Source organism: Cyprinodon tularosa, unplaced genomic scaffold (genome assembly GCF_016077235.1).
Source record: "Cyprinodon tularosa strain WSP-4 unplaced genomic scaffold, ASM1607723v1 ctg113, whole genome shotgun sequence".
Lineage (NCBI taxonomy): Eukaryota > Metazoa > Chordata > Actinopteri > Cyprinodontiformes > Cyprinodontidae > Cyprinodon > Cyprinodon tularosa.
In genome coordinates, this window is record NW_024037926.1 from 959,852 (window position 1) to 984,651 (window position 24,800).

Here is a 24,800-nt window from a genome sequence, read left to right on the forward strand (position 1 = left end):
TGTGTAACTATAAGCAAAACAAATTATATAAACTACATTTCCCTATCTACTGTCATTAATTTGTGGATTTCCACAGACAGACTCCTACCGTCTCTGTTCTGGGGGCTGTGATCAGACTGACCCACATTTGCAGAGAATCTGTCAATCATGTACTATTGCTAGGTGAATTTAATGGCCAATCAGCGTCTCGGAACTTTATGGTATTGGGGCGCTGAAAATACTGCGCTTTTACAGGCTTCTCTTCTGAACCCAAGCGCAGGTGCAGACAGTTAGAGGGAAGATGGCGAATGTAACGAGCGAGATGCAGCTTCCACCAAATTCGGTGAGATCCTTTTTTATCTACCCGTTTGCCAGAAGAACATCCCTGTTGTATGATATGAACATTTCATTTCATGGTTATTGTGACTGTGACGAATCCACCTCGTCGCTTAAAACAACCTCTCTAACTTTGCGCGCCACACACACATTCCTGTTATACTGTGTTTGTGAGGACCAATACACTCGCGCTGAGACCAGTAGCTCTATTAACTTAAAACACACAAGCTGTTCCTGGTTACCTGCTGGCGTATTGAGGGTGCACACTTAATATTTCAGTGGGGTTAGCCGTGTGTGTGTGTGTGTGTGTGTGTGTGTGTGTGTGTGTTTGTGTGTGTGTGTGTGTGTGTGTGTGTGTGTGTGTGTGTGTGTGTGTGGGTATGTGGGGGGTGTGGGTGTGTACGTGTTTATGCGGGGACTTGTCATCTTCAGTCTGGCTGCGTCTTTGCTGGGTTCAAACCCAGTTTGGTGTAATTGAATAAGTCAATGAATCTGTGTAAAAGAATTAAGTTGTAAAAATTATTTGTTTTTGTACATCAATTGTTTGTGGAGGTAATATATGGACAAAACTGATTAATGAGAAGAAATCAGAAATAAGAGAGCCTGAGGTGAGGGGCTTAAACTATTTAATGAGGGCTGTGGGAAGAAAAGCGGCAATTTTTGTTTTCTGTTTCTTTGTTACATTGCTGGTAACTGGAGGGAGGCTGAGGCCCAGAGTATCTTGTATATGTTTAGTTTCTTTTGCACCCTGTTTTGAGTTTTTGAGCTCAATAAATCACCAACACCGGTAACCCGACTGAGACTGGATTCTTGGAGGCCAAAGAACCCCGTCACAGTGACCCAAATCATCACTGTTACTGTTATTATATAGTAAATTAAATCATTACTGTTAAATTGTATGTATTGTCCAATTGTTTATTTGAATTCTTATTCCGGGTTAGTTGGAGACATACACTAGGCTATATCAGCCCCACCAAAAATATTTTTCACCAGCCGCCACTGCCATATACTCAAATGTGCATTAAGCCCTGGAGAAGAAATAAACACATATATATATATGTCTGCAGAAGGAATCAGCCTGCCCATACCATTCTGCCACAATGCCTGCACTCCTTCCCTAAACTTTACAACGCTACCTCCAAACGAATGCATCTTCCTGTTCCCCTTTGACCCGCCACTTTCTCCCCATAAACGAACAAAAAAAGAAAAAGAAACAGAGAGGTGAGGTGAGGTGGGGGTTGCAGACAGAGGAAGGGGGGAAGAAGGAACAGAGGAGGAAAAATGGGGGGCCAGGGAGCTCCTCCTCTTTACTCCTTCATATCTCCTCTCTCCCTCACTTCTTTTCTCCTTCTGCATCTGGAAGCAGGAACTCGGCAGCCAGTCCTTCTGCCACGTCGAACCTCCCACCGGTCCATCTTCCCTCACTGCAGGAGCAACCTTTCCTCTTCATATTTTTCCCCCTCACTACACTTTGGACAGATGCATATAGACACCTTTTACCGCTGAATGTGAGGACAGGGAAGCAGGGTGGCTCAACCGGAGGAGATGGGAAACAACTAAGACGAAGATCCAAAGAAGAGGAAGAGGATCAAGAAGTTGCAAGTAATCCACCTTCTGTATATTTTTCCACCAGTTTATGTATGCAAGGAGACAAGAGTGTAGTTATTTCACGGACTCAGAGGGAGCTGCTGGGTGAAGCTTAGCAGGGTCTTAGCTGACCACAAAAATTCTTACCCAAACCAGAGTAATTTTAATGCTAGACTGTTTTTAACCGTCATCATCCATCCTGGAACTTCCAAACCCTGCATATATTTCCTAAATTTAATACAAGTTAAAAAGCTTTTATTGTTAGCAATGATGTCTAGAAATAATTCATATTTTGTTCTGTATCCACCTCAGCTATGTTAATTCTGTTGTGTTTTGAACAACTGATATGTTTATGCAGCCTTTCTGCAGCTTGTCTTTCCTCCTGAGAACCCGACGTGGAATGCTACCCTTCACAGTGGGAAACAGGAGGGAATGTCACTAAATCTGCCAGTCAGTGGCCATCACCTCTGTCTAACCTTCCTCCTCCTCTAACCCCCCCACCACCCTCCATTCACCCCTTTCCAGCCAGAGAAACCTGGACAAGTCTCACTGTGGATTTGCAGCAAGTATTCAATTGTGACAATGAAGCCACCCCACAGCATCCCCGAGCCGCCTCGCCCGCCTGCCCAGTGTTCAGACTACCTGTTCAGGAAGTAGTGGTTGTACAGTAGTCTGCACATTGGTTAGGCTGGCCTGGGAAAGACGCATGGATACCTTGGGTTGGGAATGAGACCAAAGGGAATCAAGGAAGATCCAGCTTACGGAAATAATGAGCGAGAAATTAAATAAATCCAAACAAGCCATGGCACCATCATAAAGGTCTAAAGCTCATCCAGGATGGAACAAATGAAAAAAAAAAGTAATTTAATTCAGCTGCTGTGGATTGATTTTATTTAAAGCAATTGTAATAAAGATATTTTTCAGTGACATTGTCTGTTTATTTTTTATTTTTACTCAAATCCTTCATCCAGGTTTCAAAGAAATATGACAGATCTAAGTAAGGGTTGCATGACAGTGTTGCTATGTTGTTTATTTTCTTTAAAAAACAACCATTTAGCTCCAAACAAATAACGCATGCTAACCCCAAAGGATAACTAAAGCACAGAGTAAAACCCCCAACATCAAGTTGCACCCATGATGGAAATGTACAATTATATGTCTGTTTTTTCTCTGCGTCAGTTTGTGGCTCCTTTACCTCAAATGACCATGTAAAGAGAAGCAAGACAGGAAGCCACCCTGGAGAAAACTCAAAAAAGCAGCTGTACTCTGTTATCTTCTAGTCACGGAGGTCACACGTCATTGTATATAAAAAATTAAATAATGGACTGCAGTAAAAATGTATAGGAAACATGAAAGGTTTAAGTGCAGCTTTTTATCCCCTTATGTTTTATTTTTCCTTCTTCTCTCTGGGGGGGGCAAAAAGTGTTGCCCTCTGGTCTCGCCTATGTTTGATAAAGCAAACACACACCGTACGATCATCAACTTTTCAAAAGCACAAAGCAAAAGAGGGCCAAAGTGTTCACACGGTGTCTCATCACAGTGCATCATGTGGAGGAATGCAAACCAAAAACCAACCTGTTTCCATTTAGAGCCCCGCCACCATGGCCCAAGGTTTTTATTTTCTTCAATAGCATGCATAAGTCGCAGCTCAAACACATATATAAGGGCACAAACACAACTAGCAAAGCATGCCTTGTCTGTGAGGCCCCCCCAGGATGTTTACAGCTGGGGTCAACCAGACCGAGATCTGGCTTTTTGGCAGGTTTACAGCAGGAGAAGGGAAACCCAGGCAAACCCAAAGAAAATATAAAGCCCACAGTCACAAATCGTGTGAATCGTCTCATAGGAAAATGCTTATGTTCCCTTATTGTTTTCTCATTAACCAGTTTTTATCAGTCCCAGTCCACTGTACCCTGCTCTGACTCTGCTTTGGAAAACCTTTTAGCCAAAAACATGATCATGATTCGAGGGACTGGCATTCACTGCGGTAATACAGACCAGAAGGTTCCTAAAAGCAGACACACACGCATGTGTACGCGCACTAACCAAAACATCCTGGCATCAATGAGTAGGGTTCAAAGTTATTATTAGTGTCAAAGAGTGATGAGTGTGTGTGTTTGTATGTGTGCATATGGTTCTCCCTCTCCCTCAGTCAGGGTTTTCCCCAAGAAAAGAGGCAGCCAATGAAACGGCAGCGGTGAACATATGTTCCTGCTAAAGAAGTGCTTTCAGTCATACATTTTTTTCATTTTCTACGATACATAAAAACTTTGTCGGCCATGTTTATTTTGGCAACATCTCCCCCAAGGTTTGTAGTCTGAGCCCTTAGGACAACTCCAGCCTCCAGTGTCTGTGTGCGATCGAGAGGCCAGTGTGTGAAATGTTAAGCTTAGATTGAAAGCATTTGTTTTTTTTGTTCATGGCAAGCTCAGTTATGCTTTGCCCTCTAGCTTCGCTACTCAACTGTAACACCAAATGTTGAGTGTTGGTCTTAAGCCCTGGAGGCCAATGTTTAAATAAATATAGAGTAGAAAGAAGAAGGAAGTGACGGAGAAAGAAAGAAAGACAGAAAGAAAGACAGAAAGACAGAAAGAAAGAAAGAAAGAAAGAACTTTTCTGACTTTTTACATTGTAACAAAAAGCTTAAATTAACAATTTTTCACAGAAGAAATTCTGCAAAGCATAGCCTCTCATTTGAATCAAGTTCCTCCGAATTTCACCAAAACGGAAGAGGGAGAAGACCAAGCTATTTTTAAGTAGGGGGACCAATTAAACATTTGTAACAAATTATGTAGAAACAGAGAAGGGTCTCTAATTAAATGAGACAAAAATGTAACTATTCTGCCAACAAGGAAACTGTATGTCAGCCTGAACAGATTATTTCCACAGCAGTGGCAGCATCATGCTGTGGGCATTTTATTTCTTCCTCGACTGGGTCAGAAATGCGTGCTTATGGTTGAAGGGAAGCAAAAGATGAGATTTCTAGAAGAAAACTTATCTATGACTGCAAAAGGTAGGAGAAAAAATTGAGAAGGTTGTTTAAAGCTAGTGCTGACATTTCCTTAAAGACATGCAGTTGCCATTGGTATTATTCAGCAAAGTATTGGCCAAGTATAAATGCACATCGCATCATTTTAAACTTCTGTGTATAAATATTTTTCCACTTATTTTCTCAAAAATATTAAATTTTTTTTGTTTTCACAAATAAAAATATCAAATACATTAAAAATCATAAAAAAGAAAAGAGACCATCCTCTGTTTGTTCTCCTTCATTCAGAGCACTTTCCCTGCTTTCACGTGGTCTTTGTTACTCCTGCAGCTTATCCAGCTAACGAGAGCCACTCCTGGCTGCAGCGCTCTCTTCTAGTGCACTGCCCGCTCTTTGAAATGTTTATTAGAAGCAGCTTGAGTGTGACTTTGTGTGTGTGATTGAGAAGGGTGCAGGGGGCTCTGGTATGCACATGTGTGTGCCAGCTTTGGTGTCTGACAGGCTGGGGGGTCTGCACTCTAGAAATGGGGCTTCTTGAACCATCTCACACTGGCTGTGTCTAAGCCCTGGAGACAAATGCTATGTGGTAATAATGTTAAACTCATGGGGTCCATCAGTAAACACCCCTTTGACCATTAACTAACAAAGCAGATCCAATAAATCTAAAGAGAACAGACCATAGAGCTCAGATGCTCAACAATTAACCATCACATCCAAATGAAATGGTTACTGTTTTCTCAATTAAACATACTTATAACTCATAAAGATTACAGAAGCACATCTCTGCCATGTTGTTTAAAACTCTATAGCAGGGTTCCTCAATTTCAGACCCAAAGGTCCAATTTCTTGCACCTTTTAGGTGTGTCTCTGCATACACACCTGTATGCAATGGTTGAATTGCCTCGTTAGCACACAGTCAGGTCCTTGATTATTTGACTCCGGTGGGCTGAAGCATTAGACACTTTAAAAAAGGTGCAGGAAAACGGACCTTAAAGACCTAAATGTGAAATTCTGGTCTTTGATTTTGCAAATTTTCATTAGTGACACATAACAGAAAGCAAAATGGAAAACAGGAAAAACAATGACTGCTTGTATTGTATACTTGTACAAACATAAATCTAAATACTCAATTCTCATTTTCAGTGTCAAAAAGGGATGAAGCTTTATATTTTTCTTGGAGCGCTTCATACACTTCAGGTTATCAGACATGATACAAGTTGGATCATCTTATCTGCTGTATCCTGATTTTTTCAAATATTTCATTTCTCTATGGGATTAATAAAATATTTTTGAATTAAATTGAATTTTATTATTATTTATTGAATTTTGTAATTTAGCTGTCAGATCAGCATTAGATAACTCATAAACAATACAAGTAAAAAAGGTTAACTGAAAAGTAACAGTTAAATTTAAGGCCATCGGCTCGCTTTTTTCACACAGGACCACAGGTCGGATTTGAACATGTGTTCGAATCCGGACTAAGGCCTCCGTACATGGGTCATGCACGCTAAGCACTGCGTCACCGAAGCACGCCCACAGCTTTAACATTTATTTAAATACACAGAGTATACATCAAACAGCCTATGGGCCTAATCCAGAGCTCCCACAACAACTTGGTCATTTTAGGTCATAACATAAAAATATCCAGCATTTTATTTTTTATTTTAAAAAAGAAACACTGGGAAAAAATATAATTTACAAAGTGGCTAAAACTGCTAAATAAATGGGAGTACTTTTATACCACCAGAGTGGTGTGATCTAAATGAAATAGAAGGTTTTATCTATAAAGATGCAACTGGCCCTTTATAAGACTTGATAAAGCATTAGTGGCCTGACTTGTAAGGCATTAGGGGCATAGAAAAGAAACAAAATTAAACAAAATATAGCAGCATTATGAAAAATGACATTGGCCATGAATAAAGAGAAAATATAAGCTTTAGATTTTTAATTTTTTTAATTTACACCGTGTAAAGTCTAACAAATATGCCATGAGAGAATTGGCTCAGAATTACCATCGAAGTTAATCAACTTTCATTGCAAAATCTCCTGTCCCATGCATTTATGCACAGAAAACATTTGAACACAGATGAGCTCAGTCTAAAACACTATGATGAATCAAGACTTTTCTATCTTCAGCGCTACACCTGCTGCATACATTATGAAATGTGCTTCTTTTTTTTTTACAATCATTTGTAATATACTCACAAAGTCAGAAGACACAAAGACAGTATATCTTATAAACAGTTCAGTTCCAAAAATTACATCTAACCATCACAAAACTAAACATGACACCACAGATACAAAAAACAAACAAACTGAACTTTACATGTGGTAACAGCAAAACCAAACAAACTCGTGTTGGCCTCCATTGCACCAAAACAGAAGGTCTCAATTGTTTTACTGCTCAAAATCTGATTGCTAAATGTGTAATTTGTGACATGTGTTTGTCTATGTGATGAGTTGTGTTCAAAGTGTGCTTTAGAACTACATCTAGGGAACAGAGCAATAAATGTGTTTATGGTTCAGCAGAAGTGGTTCAAGGGGTTGGTGCACGAGTTACATGTAGGGGTCAGTGTGCCTCAAGTACTTTTTTGTGTTTAAACAAGTGAAAAAAAACTGTAAACTGTAAAACTGGCTTGCTCATTCTGAGTCTGACTTCGTTATCATGGCGATGGACCCTTTAACTTCGCCTGGTTAGGACCAAATTTTGGTTCAAACCAGATACCTGAAAATTGTAGCTCCTAGCTCCTTTTCCTAGCTCCTATGCCTCTCCCTTTCATAGGATCTTTCCTGACACTTACCTGCACTGTTTGAAGGACAGACATTAATTTAAGGACCAGGACTTATATAGGGAATTATATAGACTCTAGCACATCAAAAAGTCAAATTTTTTCATACATGCTAAATTCCTGAGCGGGAACCTTTGTATTTGCTTCTTACACGGCATGAATATGATGCACATGTGGCATGTTTGCAACACTAACATCAGTGTCCAGTTATGTCACAAATTCTCCACCAGCCCACTTCGGACCAGAAGATGAGCTTCACATCCGACATACAGTAGGTAAGTCCACATTTAAAAAGCAAAACAGCCTGGGAAAGGGGACTGCAACATATTTATTTTCTTTTAGTAACTGGTCAAAAAAATAAAAGCTGCCTCATTGTTATATATACTTTAATTGTACCAAATGTTGCATGTTGAATAGCAAATGTTTAACTCTAACATGTAATGCTTTATACGCAGCTCTACTGTCATCGTTCTGTTGTTAGTATTAGAAATCAGACTTTCTAAAGGTGACATGTTTTTTGGAAAATTTTCAAATCTGAAAAGCAATATTGTATGTTTTGTTTCCATATTTTTACCATATTCATTGGAGGACATTGTGCTTTGATTAATACTTTTCAAACTTCTAAATTAGTAACTTTTCAAATTAGATGCATAAAATATTCGGGTTTTTAAACAAAGCTAATGATTATAACCAATTAATGGTTGAATAACATAAATAATGAATTAAAAATACTAACTATATGTGTTGCTTTGCTCATATGTTTATTTATTCAATATTTAGGAGCAAGAAGGTTTTTTTTATGAAAAAGCTGTTTGTTGATGTATGGATTTCAATTAAAATGGGATTAATCAATCATAGACTCTGTAATTAACTCCAATAAATGTTTAATTGAGTGCCACGACTTGACAGACATTTTTGGACCTCTGGGTGCAATATAAATGTATAAATCTGCCCCATATTTCAAGTGCCTGAGTCTTTTTATTTACTTGTTAAAGTAAAGACGGTGTGACCAATCAGAGCTGACCATTTTGGACTTCGTTTTCACCTGTTGCATGGACCATGGGTTTTATTGATGGCAACAGTGTTTCCCTTTTATTTCTATTTCTCTATTACATGTCTTAACTCTTGATAGCTTTCTACCACTTTCTATATATTCATGTTTCTCCATGTTTTCTAAGTGAACACATTTATGAACTGCAGCTGCTCTAAATAGTTGAACCTATGTTGCATTAGTGACATTAGGGAGGCGAGGCGGCCTTTTGGTGACACCAATTAAACAGCTTCATTTCTTGTGCCTAAGGTGAGTCAGAATAAGGCGTCCAAGTCTGGCTTTTCTGAGTCAGTTATATAAAAAAACTCTTCTGTTCCATTTTTCTGAGAAAACTCACCTCATCATCCTTGTACCAGGACAGGGACTCGGCCGTGAGGACGAACCAGTACTCTTTGGCTCCTCCCTTCATGATGCCGATGTTGTTGATTGTCAGCCAGCCCTTCCTGATCACCTGATGACCAGATGAATCCACAAACGGACAGAAATTATGATAAATTCAGGACATGTTTAAATTCAACCTTAAATTCAAAGCTTTTTTAGTTAAATATTATCAGAAATTTAATATGTTTGCAAAAAAATGAGTGAATAAAAAAATACGCTTCTACGATATCAATCACAAAAACTTTCACCTACATGACTAAAGTCACACATTTCTTTTAGACACTTTAATTTCTACTTTCTCTTCCTGGACCTCATTCTCTCCTCATTACAGACACCACACATGTATTATTTTCTTAATTCGTGCGGGTTATTTACCTTGAACCGATCGCTAACTCCTCTCTCCGGCTGAGTGAGAATGTGGAGAGAATGTTACAAAGCTATGCCAACAAAGGGGGAATTTCGAAAAAAGGCCAAATACACAGGATGGCTGCAGCTCAAAATACCAGCTGCCAGAACTACAACTGGGGGACAGCAAGCAAGGTGGGGAAGAGGAGGGAATGATGCTGAAAATGCTAAAAAAAATTCTGTTTCTTAGACCATGCACTGCAGTGCAAAGGCTTTATTGCATAACGGCACAGTGCTTTTGTCATACAGGTAAGCATGTTAGCATTTTTAAGCAAGAATGTTTTTTGATATTTTTGTAACCTCACCTACTATTCTATCTTACAAAAAAACTTTCTAAGCACTTTTATCACACTGCTAAAGTTTAATTTTCTTTGAAAATATGGCAGTACTCTATTTCAAAATAAAATAGTGGTGTTTGTCCTTCACCAGAGCTGTTCTTAAAGAATGTTCATATCATTTTAAATCTATCCTTGAAATATATTTTTACCTGAAATAAAATATGTTTTATACAGTAGAATAATATTAGACTAAATATAAACAGAAATAAACAACCCATAATTTGTTATTTATCTAAAGAGGAATTAAAATCCAGCATGACAACAAACAACAAGAAAATGTTTGAAAAAAAGAATATGAGGGTCAGCTTGAAAATGTCCTCTGTGATTATTTTTGACAGCTGCAATTAAATAAATTGCAATGAGGTGATTCAAACCAACCCCCCCCCCAAAAAAAAACCAACCTACCATATGTGGCAAGATAAAGTATAAGGAATCAGACTCATGGAACAAACACTATACACTAAAACAACATTAAGAGGTATTCATTAATCAGATACATTAGAGGGTGGCCACCCTTTGTTTAATCCTGAGAATTTGTACATATGTCTTGTGAAAAAAACTGCATAATTATATCTATTGACATCTCTACCATCTGCTGAAACAAATGTAACTGCAGCGTGTGGTTCAGAGTATCAACGAATATTCAGTGTATTTAATAACTTTCTGTCTCCCTGAGGTGTAAATACAGTCTCGCACAGAGACCTTTTTCTGGTACCAAACTCTGGTCGACTGGGTAATTGAAGCCATTATTCAGATGTATCCTTAATTAAGCTTGTAAACATCTACAGCCAGAGACTTAACCAAAGTTTAAATGATTGAAAGTGTGACAAAAGAAAGCGATGAGGCCCCATGTTTATGTTGAAGCTGTGCAGAGCAAGCTTACACTTTGATAATGGCAGTAATATTTCAGTATGAGAGGATTCCATTGCATTTAAGAATACATTTATTTGAAGGTGTTGAGCAAATCTTTTCCTGGGGTTCATGATCAACGTGGAGGCTGCAGTATAACAGGGATCTGCTCGACAGTTTTCTACTTTTTTTTTTTTTTGTGAAATCTTAACTTAAGCACAATCACCTGATTAAATGCAATATATGAGCTTTTTTCTTAACTTAAAAACTAACCGCTGAGCTGCATTTTAGAAAAGTGTGAAGGTGCAAATGTAAAACAAAAAAAAAAGTAAATAAATAGCTGCTGGTTTTCAACAGCAAAGAACTCCAGGTTCCAAACAGGAAGTGAAGTTCACCGATTTGTTTATAGTGTGCCCCTGACCTTTGGCCCCAATCATGTTGGTTGTTATGACAACTGAAAACAGCAGGGGTGCCATATGTGCCTCATACTGCAGGTCTTGTTATGCGTCTGTTCTTCTGTTACTTTATGTAAATATAAAAGGGACACTTTGATTTATAAACCATAAATAATGCTTTTAAAAGGCCTTCAAATCTTCATCACTTCTTTGATTTTTCTCTATCTTTAAGATGATCTTTTTTTAATTAAAACTAGAGCTGGAGAAACTCTATCCTATCAAAACATATATTGTTTAATATCTTAACTTTTCAGTCTAGCAGTCTAGCATTCTAGTGTTTTTGCAAAAAGACAAATAAGGGATGGAAAGGGAAGCAGCTAAGCATATGTCATCTGAAAGCATCTTTTTTTTTTTACAAAATAAGTAATTTAACCCAAATATATCTAGAATTTACTGTATGAAATGTTTTTAAAGAGAAAAAAAAGTTTTAATATATACAGGATTAATCTATCTGCATAAGCAAAAAATTAGCTCATACGCAGTGGAAGAAAAATGTAGACATGCATATTTAAAAAACTGCACAGCAAACTCACCATAATTTCATCCTGCAACAGAAAAAAACCCAGAGAGGCAAAGAAAGAGGGGAGGAATAGAGAAAACAATTAAAGGAAACAAGCAGTGCTGTGAAAGAGTGTTTACCTTCCTAATTGTGTATTTTGCTTTTATCTGTTAAGGTTTTTTGTCATCAAATTAGACAAAGACAACCTGAGTTAATTAAAAACTATTTTTTTTAAATTTGATTATATTTAAAATCATAAAATCATAAAAAAGTGGCCCCAAATCAAATAAATGGAGAAGACAAAGACTAATTCAGCAAAACTGGAGCATCTTTTTAAACACTAGGATTGTGTTCAACATCATACTACAGCATCTCAGTTGGATTTAAGTTTGGGCTTTGACTAGGACAACCTACATTTTTTTTTTTGTTTTTTTTTTCCAGCCAGCTTCTGGCTTCGAATTGTTTTCCGACAAACTAACCCAGGTGCCTTTGGGCTTATGGTCACAAAGTGATGGTGAGCCATTTTAGTTCAGCTGTTCCTTGTAGAAAACAGAATTCATGCTTCCATAAATCGTCATCAAGGTCTTACAGCTGCAAAGCAGAACCAGATCATCACAAAATCTCTACCATGTTTGACTGTCATTATAAAGGCTTTTCTTTTGTTTTTTTTTGCCGGAATGCTTTGCCAGATGTAAATGGAGGCATGGCTCCCAAAAAGATTATTCTTTTATCTCTTCAGGCCAGGAACAGTTTTCCTCAAAGTCTTCAGATCATCAGGATGTTTTTTGCAAATATAATGTGGTCTTTGTGTTTTTCTCAGTCAGCAGTATAGGAACTCTTTTTCTTATTGTTGATTGGTTTTCTGGAGACCCAAGAAAACATGCTAAATCCACTCAGAAAGGCCCTGACCAGGATTTGAACTGAGAACCTTCAGAGCTGACAATGGCTCCACTCTGCAACCTAAAGCAATTACGTTTCCTCATGTGCCGACACAGCATTGGCTTTCACCAAAAAGCTAAAAAATTCTGACGATCAAACAACTGCTGCATAATAGCGCGCAACACATACAGTACTACAGATGACTCCTGCTTTGTGGAGGAATCGGGAAGTCGTCCGTGGTAACAAAATACTGTTTAGCTGAGCAGCATTTAACATGAGAGGAGACAGGGAGTTGAGTGCTGACAGAACGAAGCCTGGAGGGAAACTGCACTTAGTCGTCTGGTTGCCGTCCAAAAGATCAAACACATTTTAATCATTTCAGCCTTAGATTTTAGTTACCCTACAGCTCATTCTTCTACTTCTTCCTTGGAACAATATTGGCTGGAGAATATGAAGGTAGAGTGTTTTTCTAATGGAAGCACCTGATTTCCAGCTGTCTTCTTCTTGTTCATTTGGTTGATCCTCTGCTGAGCACTGTAAAATAAAAGAAGGGAGAATAAGCTTAGACAACAATGCCAGGACTCTAAACAAGAAGCCTTTAAAAGAAAAACCTACTTTGCAAATCCAATGAAGTCTTCATGGTTGGTGTTCATGTAGGACAATTCAATATCAATCAGCAACAGCACCTGTACAGAGAAGCAGACAGCAATCTGTCACTGAGGGATGTTTACTTGACATGCATTTAGTGGAGACACTTTCCCCCTTTACCAAGAGACCTTTTAAGGAAAATTATCTCAGCTTTGGATATTTTGTTTACATTAAGAAGAGGTCCTTGAATAGGAAAAAAAATGGTATACTGCCAGCACTGCAAAAAATCTAAATCTAGATAAGTAATTTTTTCTTAAAATAAGTGCATTTGTTCTTGAATTGAGGAGGTAAAAGAGACATTTTGCCAATGAAACAAGACAATTTACAGTTAAAATAAGAAAACACAGCTGCATTGTCTTATTTCAAGTGCATATTATCTAATTATCCTATTTTAAGAGTAAAATTACTCATTCCATTGGCAAACTATCTCATTTACCAACTCAAATTAAGGGTGAATACACTTAATTTAAGAATTTTTTACTTATTTCTAGATCGTTTTTGCAGTGAGCGGAACGCTGCCAACTGTCACAGAGAGACTTTTTAGGTAATTTGCAATAACAGTTTTTCATAAAACTTAAAGTTATTAAGAAAAACAGCTGCATTAAAAGTAGGTAAATGAAACCTCAATGTTTTTGCAGCATCTCCTGTAAAGATGATTGAAAGCAATGATATTGCTATAAAAGTAAAAGTTTCCCATTTAACGAGTTAAGGTCTGCTCCTAAACACTTGTTGATTTCAAAGACAATAAATAAAGCCATATTTATTGAGCATCTCATGGAACCAAGAGATGAAGCAATAAAAATATATGTATTTAATTATACTTTCCTTTGTTCTGATTCGCAAACATTTTATAACTATATCAAATTTTGATCTTTATGATGTTTTTTCCCCCGATTAACCCTGGGAATCTATACTGTTTGTTCTTACATCTATCAGGAATATAAATAAAGGGCAACAATAAAAGTCAAGTAAAACATTTCAAAACTTAGATATCAAAAATGCATTTTTCTTTAAAGGTTTGTTTATCTTATTTTTTTAAAACAAAATACTCCCACAGTTAAGATATTGTATTCTAAAGAAAATGCAATAGGTAATCATTTTGGTCAATGTTAAAAAAAAAACAGTATGATTCGAAATAAATATATATAGACTCAAAAAGATTAAATTACTTTCTGCTTTCGATTTATTGCAAACATAAACCAAAAATAATCCCTAATCAGACTGGGAGAAAAGACAAAAAACCTTTTATAACATTTTTATCCAGATGTAAAATATTCTATTTAAAAAATGTGTGACTCTGTTTGGACATTGAGTCAGTTTTTTGTTTGTGCCCCATTAGGTAAACACAGCTTCAATGTGTCATTCCAAATATCTAGCTTATATTTATTAGCAGTTTAAGCTGTTTTTCACTAGCTGCATATCATCAATTTGTGATACACTTACGCATTCTGGTTTTTGGGTTAATGTATTTTTACACAAACTTTTCCAGTGGTTTTATTGTATCACAAATTGATCATTACCAAACAGATAATGGACTCTCTGGTCTCTGATTTTGCATTTGAAACAGACTTGGACCTCAGTAAAGACAATATTTATACTTACCGGTAATCCTACAAGTGACAGACTTTCTATTAACCGTGAATGTAGAACCATTTATTAAAAGAGTAGATAGACAATTTAAGGGTTATGGAAAAACATTTTTTTTACATAAAAAAGAAAATGAATTATTTTGAGATGGCTTTACAATAGCAAAAACCATAGCACAATGATTTAATTTAACATGTATTTGCTATGTTTTTTTTCCTACATGAGTGCTGATATTCTCTTTTTGGTTTTTCAATCTCAGGAGGTTCAAAGAAGATGAACAAATAAACTGAGCCTTATCCTGCAACAAGGTTTTCTTCTTTTTAAAAGGGTGCAGTTCATATGCACTGTTAAAACATGCTGTCTAAGGGTGGGGCAATGGCTAAAAGTTCAGTTTACATGAAATCACAATGTGATTTAATCAAATCTGCTGCTAATTTGTGCTTTATAAATAAGCAGACCGAAATGGAACTCCATTTCAAACTAACAGCAGATGAAGCAACTAACTTTATTGAATTAAGCAGGACATCGAAGGAGAAACCAATTATCTTTATTGAGATGAATGTAATTCAAATTCTGTCAATTCCATAATTCAAAAATATATGTTTTTCCTTAAAATATGGTATTCTCTTTGTTTCTTCTGTGCAGCTATATAATATTTCTAGTTGTGAGAGCATAACTCACAGAGAGCAGTCTAGGTTGAATCAAATTGTATTCATTTTCAAAGCAAAAGTTAAAATTTCCTTCTTAAAAAAGTAAGGCTATAGGAGACCATTGTGACTGCATCAGCAAATATAACCTAAACCTATGAAAAATGTGTCGAAAAGGTGATCAAGAACTAAACTGTTTCTATCACACAGGTTAATAAGTAGTTAATCACGTCTTTTTGGGTGTACCTGATCCTTGGTGCGGTTTTCTCTGTCTCTGATGTGCTGAGTGACAATTCTCTCCATCTCTTCTCTCAGCATGGGATACTGAGCCAGCTGTGAGCACAGAAACCAGCAGGTAGGAACATATGAGCACACACAGTAGGACATCAACACACAGCATTACACTCCTCACTGAACCACAACATTTTAGCTGCACTGAAACAACACCTTTAAATGTACTTTATTCTGAGGGTTCTGGGTTCGTCACAGACTCGGTTCTAATCCCTGCAGACTTTGAGGAATTGTTTCAAGATTGGATTTCAACTTCTGAATATCTATCTGTTGCCAAAATAGGAGGAAAAAAGGGATAAGAGCAGAATCTGTGATATTACCACACAAAAGACAGAGTAAACAATGTTTCTGGCAGAAAAGCTTCCTCTTCCCAGCACACTGCTGGTCTTTTTCCATGAGCTCATTGCAAACCCACAAGCACAGACGTTGGTGGGCCTCCAATGTGACATGAACACGTTAGCCAAAGTGTGAGGAAAGAAGAAGAAAAATCAAAAGCAAGCTGAACTTAAAAAGTAACACCCAGTGCAAATAAAAAAAGAAAAACAATTTGCTGTTTCTGTTTAGGTCACAATGCATCTTTTGACATCTAGATGATGGTTTGATGGACAAAAGAGGAGTGTAGATTGAGCCATTTTTGATCCACAAGCAGATTTAATGCTTTCTGTATCCATTATAGGGCCGATGATGAAACCACAAGCTGGACAAAAATGCAGTACTGAAAGTTGAACTATGACCTTGTTAAAATTTGAAATAGATGAAGAGGGACTGTTTCTTTGAGGTCACTCTGTCACGGTTTCCCTCTGTCTACATGTTATAACTTTAGGTGACAAGCTGGGTCTGGTATTAATAAATTTAACTTTGGTGCAGCACAGAAAGATAAGATGGAACTTATATTGCATGAATAATTGAGGTTTTTCTCCATTTCTGCCCGCTGAGCTTCATTTGAGGGAGATTTTCATTTTTCCAAAACCCTGTTAGAGGTTTAAAGATAAAAGCTGTAATTCATTCAAGGGTAGCTGCGTTTTGTCACTATTGTTCCATCAGGAATGGAAAAACAAATTTGAAGGAGGAGGATTGTGAGGTTGTTTTCACAATCACAACTTATCAGGAAACTTTCAAAACTAAAAAGAAAAAACAACGGCATAATAAAAGGCAGATTCACCCAAATTAAAGGGAAACATGAAAGATGCATTGTAGCTTAAAGTCAGACACAGGATGTTAAAAATCCAATGTGTTTACTGTTTAAAACAAAAACTCAACCAGAAACACATCTTACACTTAAATTGGACAAAATACATTTGCTTTTTCTCCTCAAAGAACAGACATACTGTACTGTAAGATTAACATGCAATGCAAAGAGTCCAAGGAAGGAAGGCACAAGACAGGGAGGAAGACCTTAAACTGGCCTCTTTTGGATTTCTCTAAATATTGTATATGAGAATACAGTATCATGAAATGCTGTATTTCTCTGAGAAGAAAATGTGTGAGAGGAAAAGAGAAATCCCAAAGAGGTCAAGCTCTAGGAAGCAGCAGGTTTAAAGGTGTGTATGATAGAGGAAGAATAAAAAAAAATGAAATTAAGAGACGTTTTGAGAGAGTCGGTTAGTCGGTGAGTGACATGAAACAATTAGTAAGTCTGGTAAATTATAGTAAATTGACATGGACAGAAAAACTAAAACCTGTTTCCAAAAAAGGTGAGGAGCAAATAAGTAAGCCTAACTAGAGTTATATTTACTTTTACTTTATGATGAGCTGAACAAAAAATTATTACACCTCAGAAAATTATGGTTATTTTCCAGTTCACCTCCACTTTTATTTGTATTTTTACTTATTTGTATAGTAATTCTTACTTGTATACCTCACAATAATGAATAAAAACTTATTTTTCTTAATATCATATAAAGATACATGGATCTCACTTAATAACATTATTTTAAAACATCAGCTTTCTATACATATAAAAAGATACAGCTTACACAGTTTGACCTCCAGTGGATCCAGATTGCCACAGGTTTTGGGGGTATTAGTTTTAAAATTCTGCATTAAAACTCAGATATCCCACATATAAAGCATTAGTTCTACACTGCTCCAGAATTTATATATATGCTTCTTAAATATTGCAGCAATTAGGGAGTTATTCTTCATCTAAATCTACCATCATCAAGACACTATTTTTACACTAATGATGATGCACTCACCTCTGCATTATAAATGCTTAAGTGGTTCATTACTTAGACTTATAATTTTTCTCCCATTCAGAGTATGTTCAGCTCTAAGCATTTATTTATATGGAGGGGGGCTCAAGCAAAAACGACCCCCTTGAATTAAAAGCGACAGTATTTGATGTCCAAAAATGTTTTTTGGGGGGCCTTTTCTGGATTTGGTGAATAAGGATTACCTTTTTTCCATTTCTTAAATCATAAGGTTACTGTTACTAGATAAAGAATATTTTCCCTTTTAACGAGGCATAAAAAAACCAGATAACACTATCACAAGTTTTAAGATGCTAATAAATAATTTTAATGGGTTAGTCAGGAAATCTAATATAAATTCTACAATACACTGCCTTGTGTTACAACTTGGAAAAATCTAAATAAAAGCTGGTAAGAATTTCAGCATCTACGGTAAACAAGTCCTAAACTAACAAAGGTTTGGAAATCGCTCATAGAGGATGAGGGAACCTGAGAAAGTGTTTAGTCATAATGAGCATCACAAATCTGAAAGGAAATAAAAAAAGGAAGTTCTGAAGACCTGCGAAGATCTTTCAAGATGTAAAGAACAGCATCATGAAGGTGATACAGGACAGATTAGTGTACTTGGTGAAATCAATTTGATGATGAAGCAAAAAAAAGTTACGTTGGAGCTCCATGTAAATATATCAACTAATTAAAGGTTTGTGTGTAAATTGGTTTTCCAAACAGAATAGGAACCATGTCTTCCACACAATGCATGAAGCTGTTACAGAACCGAGGGCTCCTATAGTGAGTTACTGCTGCATCTATGGTGCATAAAGGAGCGTTATCACAGACCTTCCCTTTCATGTGTGTACCTGAATGTTGCATTTGTGTATTTCTTTGTTGCCGACACACATATGTTATTTCTGTCCTAATTCAATGTAAACTTAAAAATTCAAGAAAAGTGAATATGGCTTGTATATATGGCTGAAATAGAAATAGCGTTTCAGCAGCTTAAGGATTTATTTTTTTAGCAGCTTGTGTTTGAGTGACAACTTCCTCTGCAATCATTGAGTAAAAAGATGGAGGACTGAAAGATAAATTTGGAAATCTATCCTGCCCGGTCTCTCTACACTTAAGTAGTGCATTTAGTCTCCATCTGATTTTAATGCTGCATGTTTTGATGTCATTACTAATCTTTGCACTTTTGCTATGTAGTGAGTGATTTTTTGTAGACCCCAGATTTTTTTTATAGAATAAAGCAGATTAATCAAGTACTAAAAAAAAAAAAAATCATGTTAAATCAGCCTGACTTCTGAATGCAATCTAAGAATCTATACTGTTTATATTTATTTTACACAGTAGATGATCTAACTGCTCTGAACCTTTACTCTTATTGATATTTAATTTAGTGTTCTAGCTTTTTTGGAAACAGGATTATATGATTTTAATCAAAACAAATTAAAGGACTTCTAGACATTGAGAGGTAAAATACGAAATATATTTTTCTATTACATGCACTTAATAAGCTTAAAATATAGTCAATAACTTTGAGACTTTGAGACAAATGACAACAAAGGTCTACTTAAAGTCCTGATTGAATAAGGTAAGGATAGACTGATATTTGCCGAATGAATCTCAAATTCCATCCCTTTCAATGAAAGCTTTAGCATCTATTCCTTTTCCAAATTTCAAGCAAACTTATGTAAATTATCTCATTTAATCACATATTCATTGGAAATTTATTTAATGAGCTAAATATTTTGCTAATAGGTACTGATAACAAGGTAAAAAAAGCACAACGACTTTTCTCATCTGATGGATTCCAATGATTATATTCATCGTCTTTAAAGCAAAACATGATCTACAATGGCCTAAAACATGTTAAAACACACAAACATGTTACTGTCTGGATTATCAGCAAATTGATCCACATGTTTGACACTGGTAACACAATAAAATTGCGTGTTACTACTGTGAGCAAATAAACGCTTAAAGAAAATCCATATAATTATTAGTTATCAAAGACTTATAAACATTTAAACTAAATACCCGTTATTCAGGATCCATGGATTTATATTTTTAAATTAAGCAATGATACAATTAAAAGGATTTGTTTTAATGCTAATGATTATAATTATTTGATTTAACCATTTATAATTTGAAAGTTTTTGACGATCTACTGTGAATGAAGGTAACTCTGGTTAAAAATGTCTTCAGCCATCAGTCTACCCCTACCTGTTGGCTTAACAGAGATACTGAAAGTGTCTTTTATTCGCTTTGCCATGTTACCTTTTGACTACACTTCTGAATGGTCGAGGTGAGTTCGCTCACTACCATATCTATACACTTCAGTGTGGGCTCCTTCAGCTTTTGGATCTGCTTTTTCACTATGGCCTCAAAGGCCAGGTCAGGGGTAAAAAGCCCCGTCCTGTTGGGATAAGCAGGCGGCACGAGAGAGGGAGAAGCAAAAAAAAAAAAAAGGGACAAAGAAAAAAGAGCAGGTGAAGGGTGAGTTGGAACAGGAGATAATAATGGAGTAAGGAAATTAAAAGGTGGAATGAAAGAAAAGGAATAATAATTTGGGGAAATTTTATTAAAAGGGACAAAAAAGGTGAAGATGGAATAGAAGAGAGGAGAGATTCAAGATGAAAATGACGAGAAAGAGGTTGAGGGATTGGAAGGACAAACGGCACAGAAAGAAGAGACTGCGAGTGAGACATTTGGTTTTCCCTGAAGCCATTTTAAAACAGGACAGTGCTGAAGTCTCTCTCTATGAGGAAAGAGGAAACAGAAAGAAAAGGCCAGAGAAATAGTTAGAAATAGAGAGATCCCCCAGCTTGAACAACTCCACCAGCCAAAACTCAAAGCAACACTCAGCGAGACTGCAGATGTGCACCTGGACGTTCAGCCAAGACGCTACCCACCCACAGTAACGACCCACTCTTCGCCCAACCTCCATGTCCCCCGACTTTTAGCTGCATCCAAATCCTAACATTTACTGTCCAACTAGTCCATGTTTTTGCAGGCCAGCCGCTGCTGAAATCATTTGGTCACAGTGGATCCATTTGGATAAAGACTTCTGCTCATTGCTCTTGGCTTCGCTGCGAAACATGCGTCCCAGAGGCCTGATGAAGAGCCTTTAGGCCGCAACTTCCACGCTTGCAGGTGCACGGCTGCGGTCTCACATATGTGAAAGTTTGAAAACTGACATCATCTGATATGGTGGCAGGACAACTTGAATCCTATTAAATGCATTAAAGTTATGTTTGGATTGTTTAAAATACAATACAAGGAAAGCTTAGAGCTTCAATTTGGTCTTGAGTTCTGCAGAACCTTTAGAGTTAGTCCTGTGAACAATCATTTTCTGATGACTTTCAGCTTCCACACTGGATTTTATTTTCACAGCACAATCATAGGCAGCCTGTCCAGCCAAACCCGTCTGAAGCAGAACAACAGGCAGGCAGGTAAACAGCAGCCCACCCTGCCGCTCCAGGCAGCCCCCTCGCTGTCCAAGAACAACAAGAGCTGGAGGTAGCCAGGTGGTTACAGCCACAGGGAGTGAACGACTGAGAGACGAGGGTTGAAAGCAAGAATGAAACAGGTGCTACTCAATGTTTGTTTGGGATTTTTACCTTCTTGGTACACTGCCTAACTGTATTGACTAGCTCAGAAATGACCATGTCCACACATTTGGTGGAAGGCTCTTTAATCTTCCCAATCTGCCTTTTCACAATGGTCTCAAAGGCCATGTCCGGGGTGAAGAGGCCAGTTCTGTCCGAGACGGAGAGAACGAGCCACAGCAGGGCCAAAAGATGGCAGAAAGGTGGTAGAAATAAAGAAAAAAAAGGAGGGTTGGATAGAGAAAAGAATGTTAATTATGAAGATTCACCCTTTAATCCCGATTTTCCACTAAACTGATCACATTCAACTTTAGAAAAGAGGTTTTATCTATATATATTTTTTACCTCTTTTTTCAGTAATAGTTTCCTGAAGACAGGTTAGATGATTAAATAGATTTACCTCAGTAGACTCTTCCATAGATTTAGGAGCTTATTAAATCATTAGCATTAGAAAATTTTAATATTTAAAACAAATTATTTAGATCTACCAATTAAAAAGTGTTAGGCACATCCTTAAATTTAATATATATATATATATATATATATATATATATATATATATATATATATATATATATATATATATATATATATATATATATATATATATATATATATATATATATATAATTTACTCAGGATTTTGCATTTAAGAACTTCTGGCAACCAGATGATTAAGGATATATCGGAACTTTTCATCTTGTTTATTGATTGTCCCACTTGGTGACGTGTTAACCAACCATCACTGGGCGTGCTAGTTTTCTTTACTAGCTTCGGTTTTAGACTTTCAGTGGAGCACAACTGCTCTCACTGCATACTTTAAAATTTCACCAATGCTGTGACCGTAGTGGCTCTGTACAACGAGGCTCGGGTGTTCCCCCTGAGGAACAGGAGAGCAAGTAGGATTGTCTTGTATGAATGCAGAAAGTGAGTTGGGTGTTTGTTACCTATGTTTGTGGAAAAATCTACTAGTTTACAATGTACTATTCAACCAACCCAATGCTAGAAACAAACAAAAAAACAGAATTTCTTACAGGAAAAACATGAAAAATCATCTTTGCATCTCAAATTAGCATTTCTAAGTTTGACATGTCCTGAAATAAGATCAACTAGCTGGAAACTTGAACATCCGACTCCTTTCTGGTCTGGCTCTAGTTTCTGGCTGAATATTCAAACTACTACAAGCTTGATTAATCAGTAGTAAACAGGTAACAGCAACATTACTCCTTTTCAATCTTTTAGCTTTCATGTCATGGAGCATGCTTTATTTGATGTTAAGGGTCAATCCTTAGGTCTTAATATTAAATCCAGTTTTTAATCCATTTCTCTGTTACAGAATGTGAGACCTCCGCCTTTAATGTAAATAAGTCATGGCTGCTCCTGCCAAAAAAGAGATAAAATAATATTTATTCATAATATAAACTAAAACTGGATAAAATTTATATCAGCGCAACTCTGAACCTGGTTGCATCTCAAGCTGATTTGTATTACTCTGTATAGTTTTGTCATATTCTTCAACAAACTAAACACCTAAATCTAAATGCAATTATTTCTGCTCCTTAACTCTGTTTGGAATATTATCAAAAACAATTCATTTCAAAGCCCTTATTATGGAACCTTGTAAAGTTACTGAGTAAATAAATAAAAACAGATGTAAAAATCTGTTCAGTTTAATGAATATTTTAAAATATTTAGCAAGTATTTAAAAGAATTGAATAATAATATGATTTGCTAGCTCACAGTGAAAAACGGCACCTCTGTGAGTTCAGTTCTTTATAAACATATGTCCTGCATAAATAGAGCAGAATGCACTCCTAAAAACTGTTGATATATCTTGCTGGGTTTGACTAACCAGACGGACACCAGCATGGATATGAAAGCAAATTAAATGGTCAGAGTTTTAGGTATCTTTTAACAGCTATCATATTCCTAAACTCCTATGTTGGCATGCATTTTGACATCTGCTCAAGGCAGAGCAGCCCGTTTCAAAAGGTCTGGGCTCAAGTCAGAGACTTCTACATCAGGTGGTGGTAATTTAAAGATTGAGGGAGGGAGATTGAGGAAGGACAGAGGAATAAGTTAAAGGACGGACGTGCCTGATTCCATGAATGTTCTTGATTGCATAGCTGATTTCCTTGCGGAGTTCTTTCTCATCAAACTCCATCTGAAAAACAGGCAGAGAGGAGATCAAACATACGCACACAGAGACATTAGATTCTGGCAAACAGAGAGCAGCAGACATCGCAGGAGTTCCTCCATTAACATTTAAGCATCTGTTTTTGATATATTCAAGCAAATTTCTCTGTTTTATTTAGTGCAACACCACATTTATAACCTGCATTCCTAAAGCTAAACGTTTTCATCTGAAACACTCTCAATAAACCAATAAAACATGATGATGAATCACCCAAGGCTTCCTGGATTCCCAGTCAACCCTGCAGTTAGGAGGCAACCTGCTTTGTCCTCAATGGCAAACCCACTTGGAAGTTCCATGCAGCCTTGGACAACAGTAAGTTTTATTTCCACAGAGGGAGGTTGAAAGAGGATGCACGAAAGAGCTGGAAAACTAGGAGGAACTGGATGCTGGAAATTATGACTAGTACAGGTTGGTAGAGGGGATTTTTGGGGATAACCACCATTCCCCAGAAATCCATGGGTTTATTTACATTGCTGACTGGTAAAGGAAACTCCTGCGATTGTGCGTTTTAGGTTTTTGCCATAATCTACTGAAACCCTAAAGAGAATTGAGCAATAATTAATGTCTCCAATTAAAGTTTTTCCTGCTAAAAACATAGGAAATATAGAGGGAATACAATGTTAACAAAAAAAGAGAAATAATGAAAGGAATGAAGCATATTTTAATCTCAATGTGGGAAATTCCATCTCAACAGATAAACAGATGATATTACAATCAAATTCAATTTAAAAATTCTTTATTAATACCAGAGGGAAATAAAATATTCAAGCCACTCATCAGCCTTTTTTATTTAAATAAGTGTGCAAACCAATGCAAAAATGAATACACTAAATATAACACCATTTGACATTATTCCAAGGTTGTCCAAGGTTTTATATCTTTAATCTGCAAATAATCAAAAAATCTGAAATTAGCAATTAGCAGAATTATGCGAACCACACTTGTCTTTAGTTTTAATGTATTTTGAGAAATGAGGAAGATCAAACCTTCCACCCCAAAAGCCTTTTAACTATCACAACATTAGCCCCTCAGCAACCAAACAGGCGCGATCCTGAGTTTGAAGCTCAGCTTAACATATTATATGCAGATAAATAAG

General features: G+C 36.7%; 1 protein-coding gene and 1 long non-coding RNA gene across 12 annotated transcripts in view; one reads left to right on the plus strand and one right to left on the minus strand.

Annotated features, from left to right (window-relative positions):
• Positions 1-24,800, minus strand: part of dnm1a (dynamin 1a) — a 66,184-nt gene that overhangs the window by 19,563 nt on the left and 21,821 nt on the right. For 5 of the 11 annotated variants that reach the window (XM_038302192.1, XM_038302209.1, XM_038302176.1 and 2 more), the window contains exons 9-16: positions 23,604-23,671; positions 21,520-21,658; positions 15,666-15,752; positions 13,153-13,223; positions 13,020-13,071; positions 11,693-11,704; positions 9,488-9,517; positions 9,069-9,182 (exon numbers count right to left, since the gene is read on the minus strand). In XM_038302192.1, coding sequence (XP_038158120.1) covers positions 9,069-9,182; positions 9,488-9,517; positions 11,693-11,704; positions 13,020-13,071; positions 13,153-13,223; positions 15,666-15,752; positions 21,520-21,658; positions 23,604-23,671 — 573 coding nt within the window. Of the gene's footprint in view, positions 1-9,068; positions 9,183-9,487; positions 9,518-11,692; positions 11,705-13,019; positions 13,072-13,152; positions 13,224-15,665; positions 15,753-20,176; positions 20,316-21,519; positions 21,659-23,603; positions 23,672-24,800 lie in introns of all 11 variants that reach the window. The other 6 variants (XM_038302225.1, XM_038302251.1, XM_038302185.1 and 3 more) reach the window with 5 other exon arrangements.
• On the plus strand, positions 1,635-4,490 carry LOC119794709. Its single transcript, XR_005282257.1, has 2 exons — positions 1,635-1,917; positions 2,261-4,490. It is a non-coding gene; the product is annotated as an uncharacterized LOC119794709 (long non-coding RNA).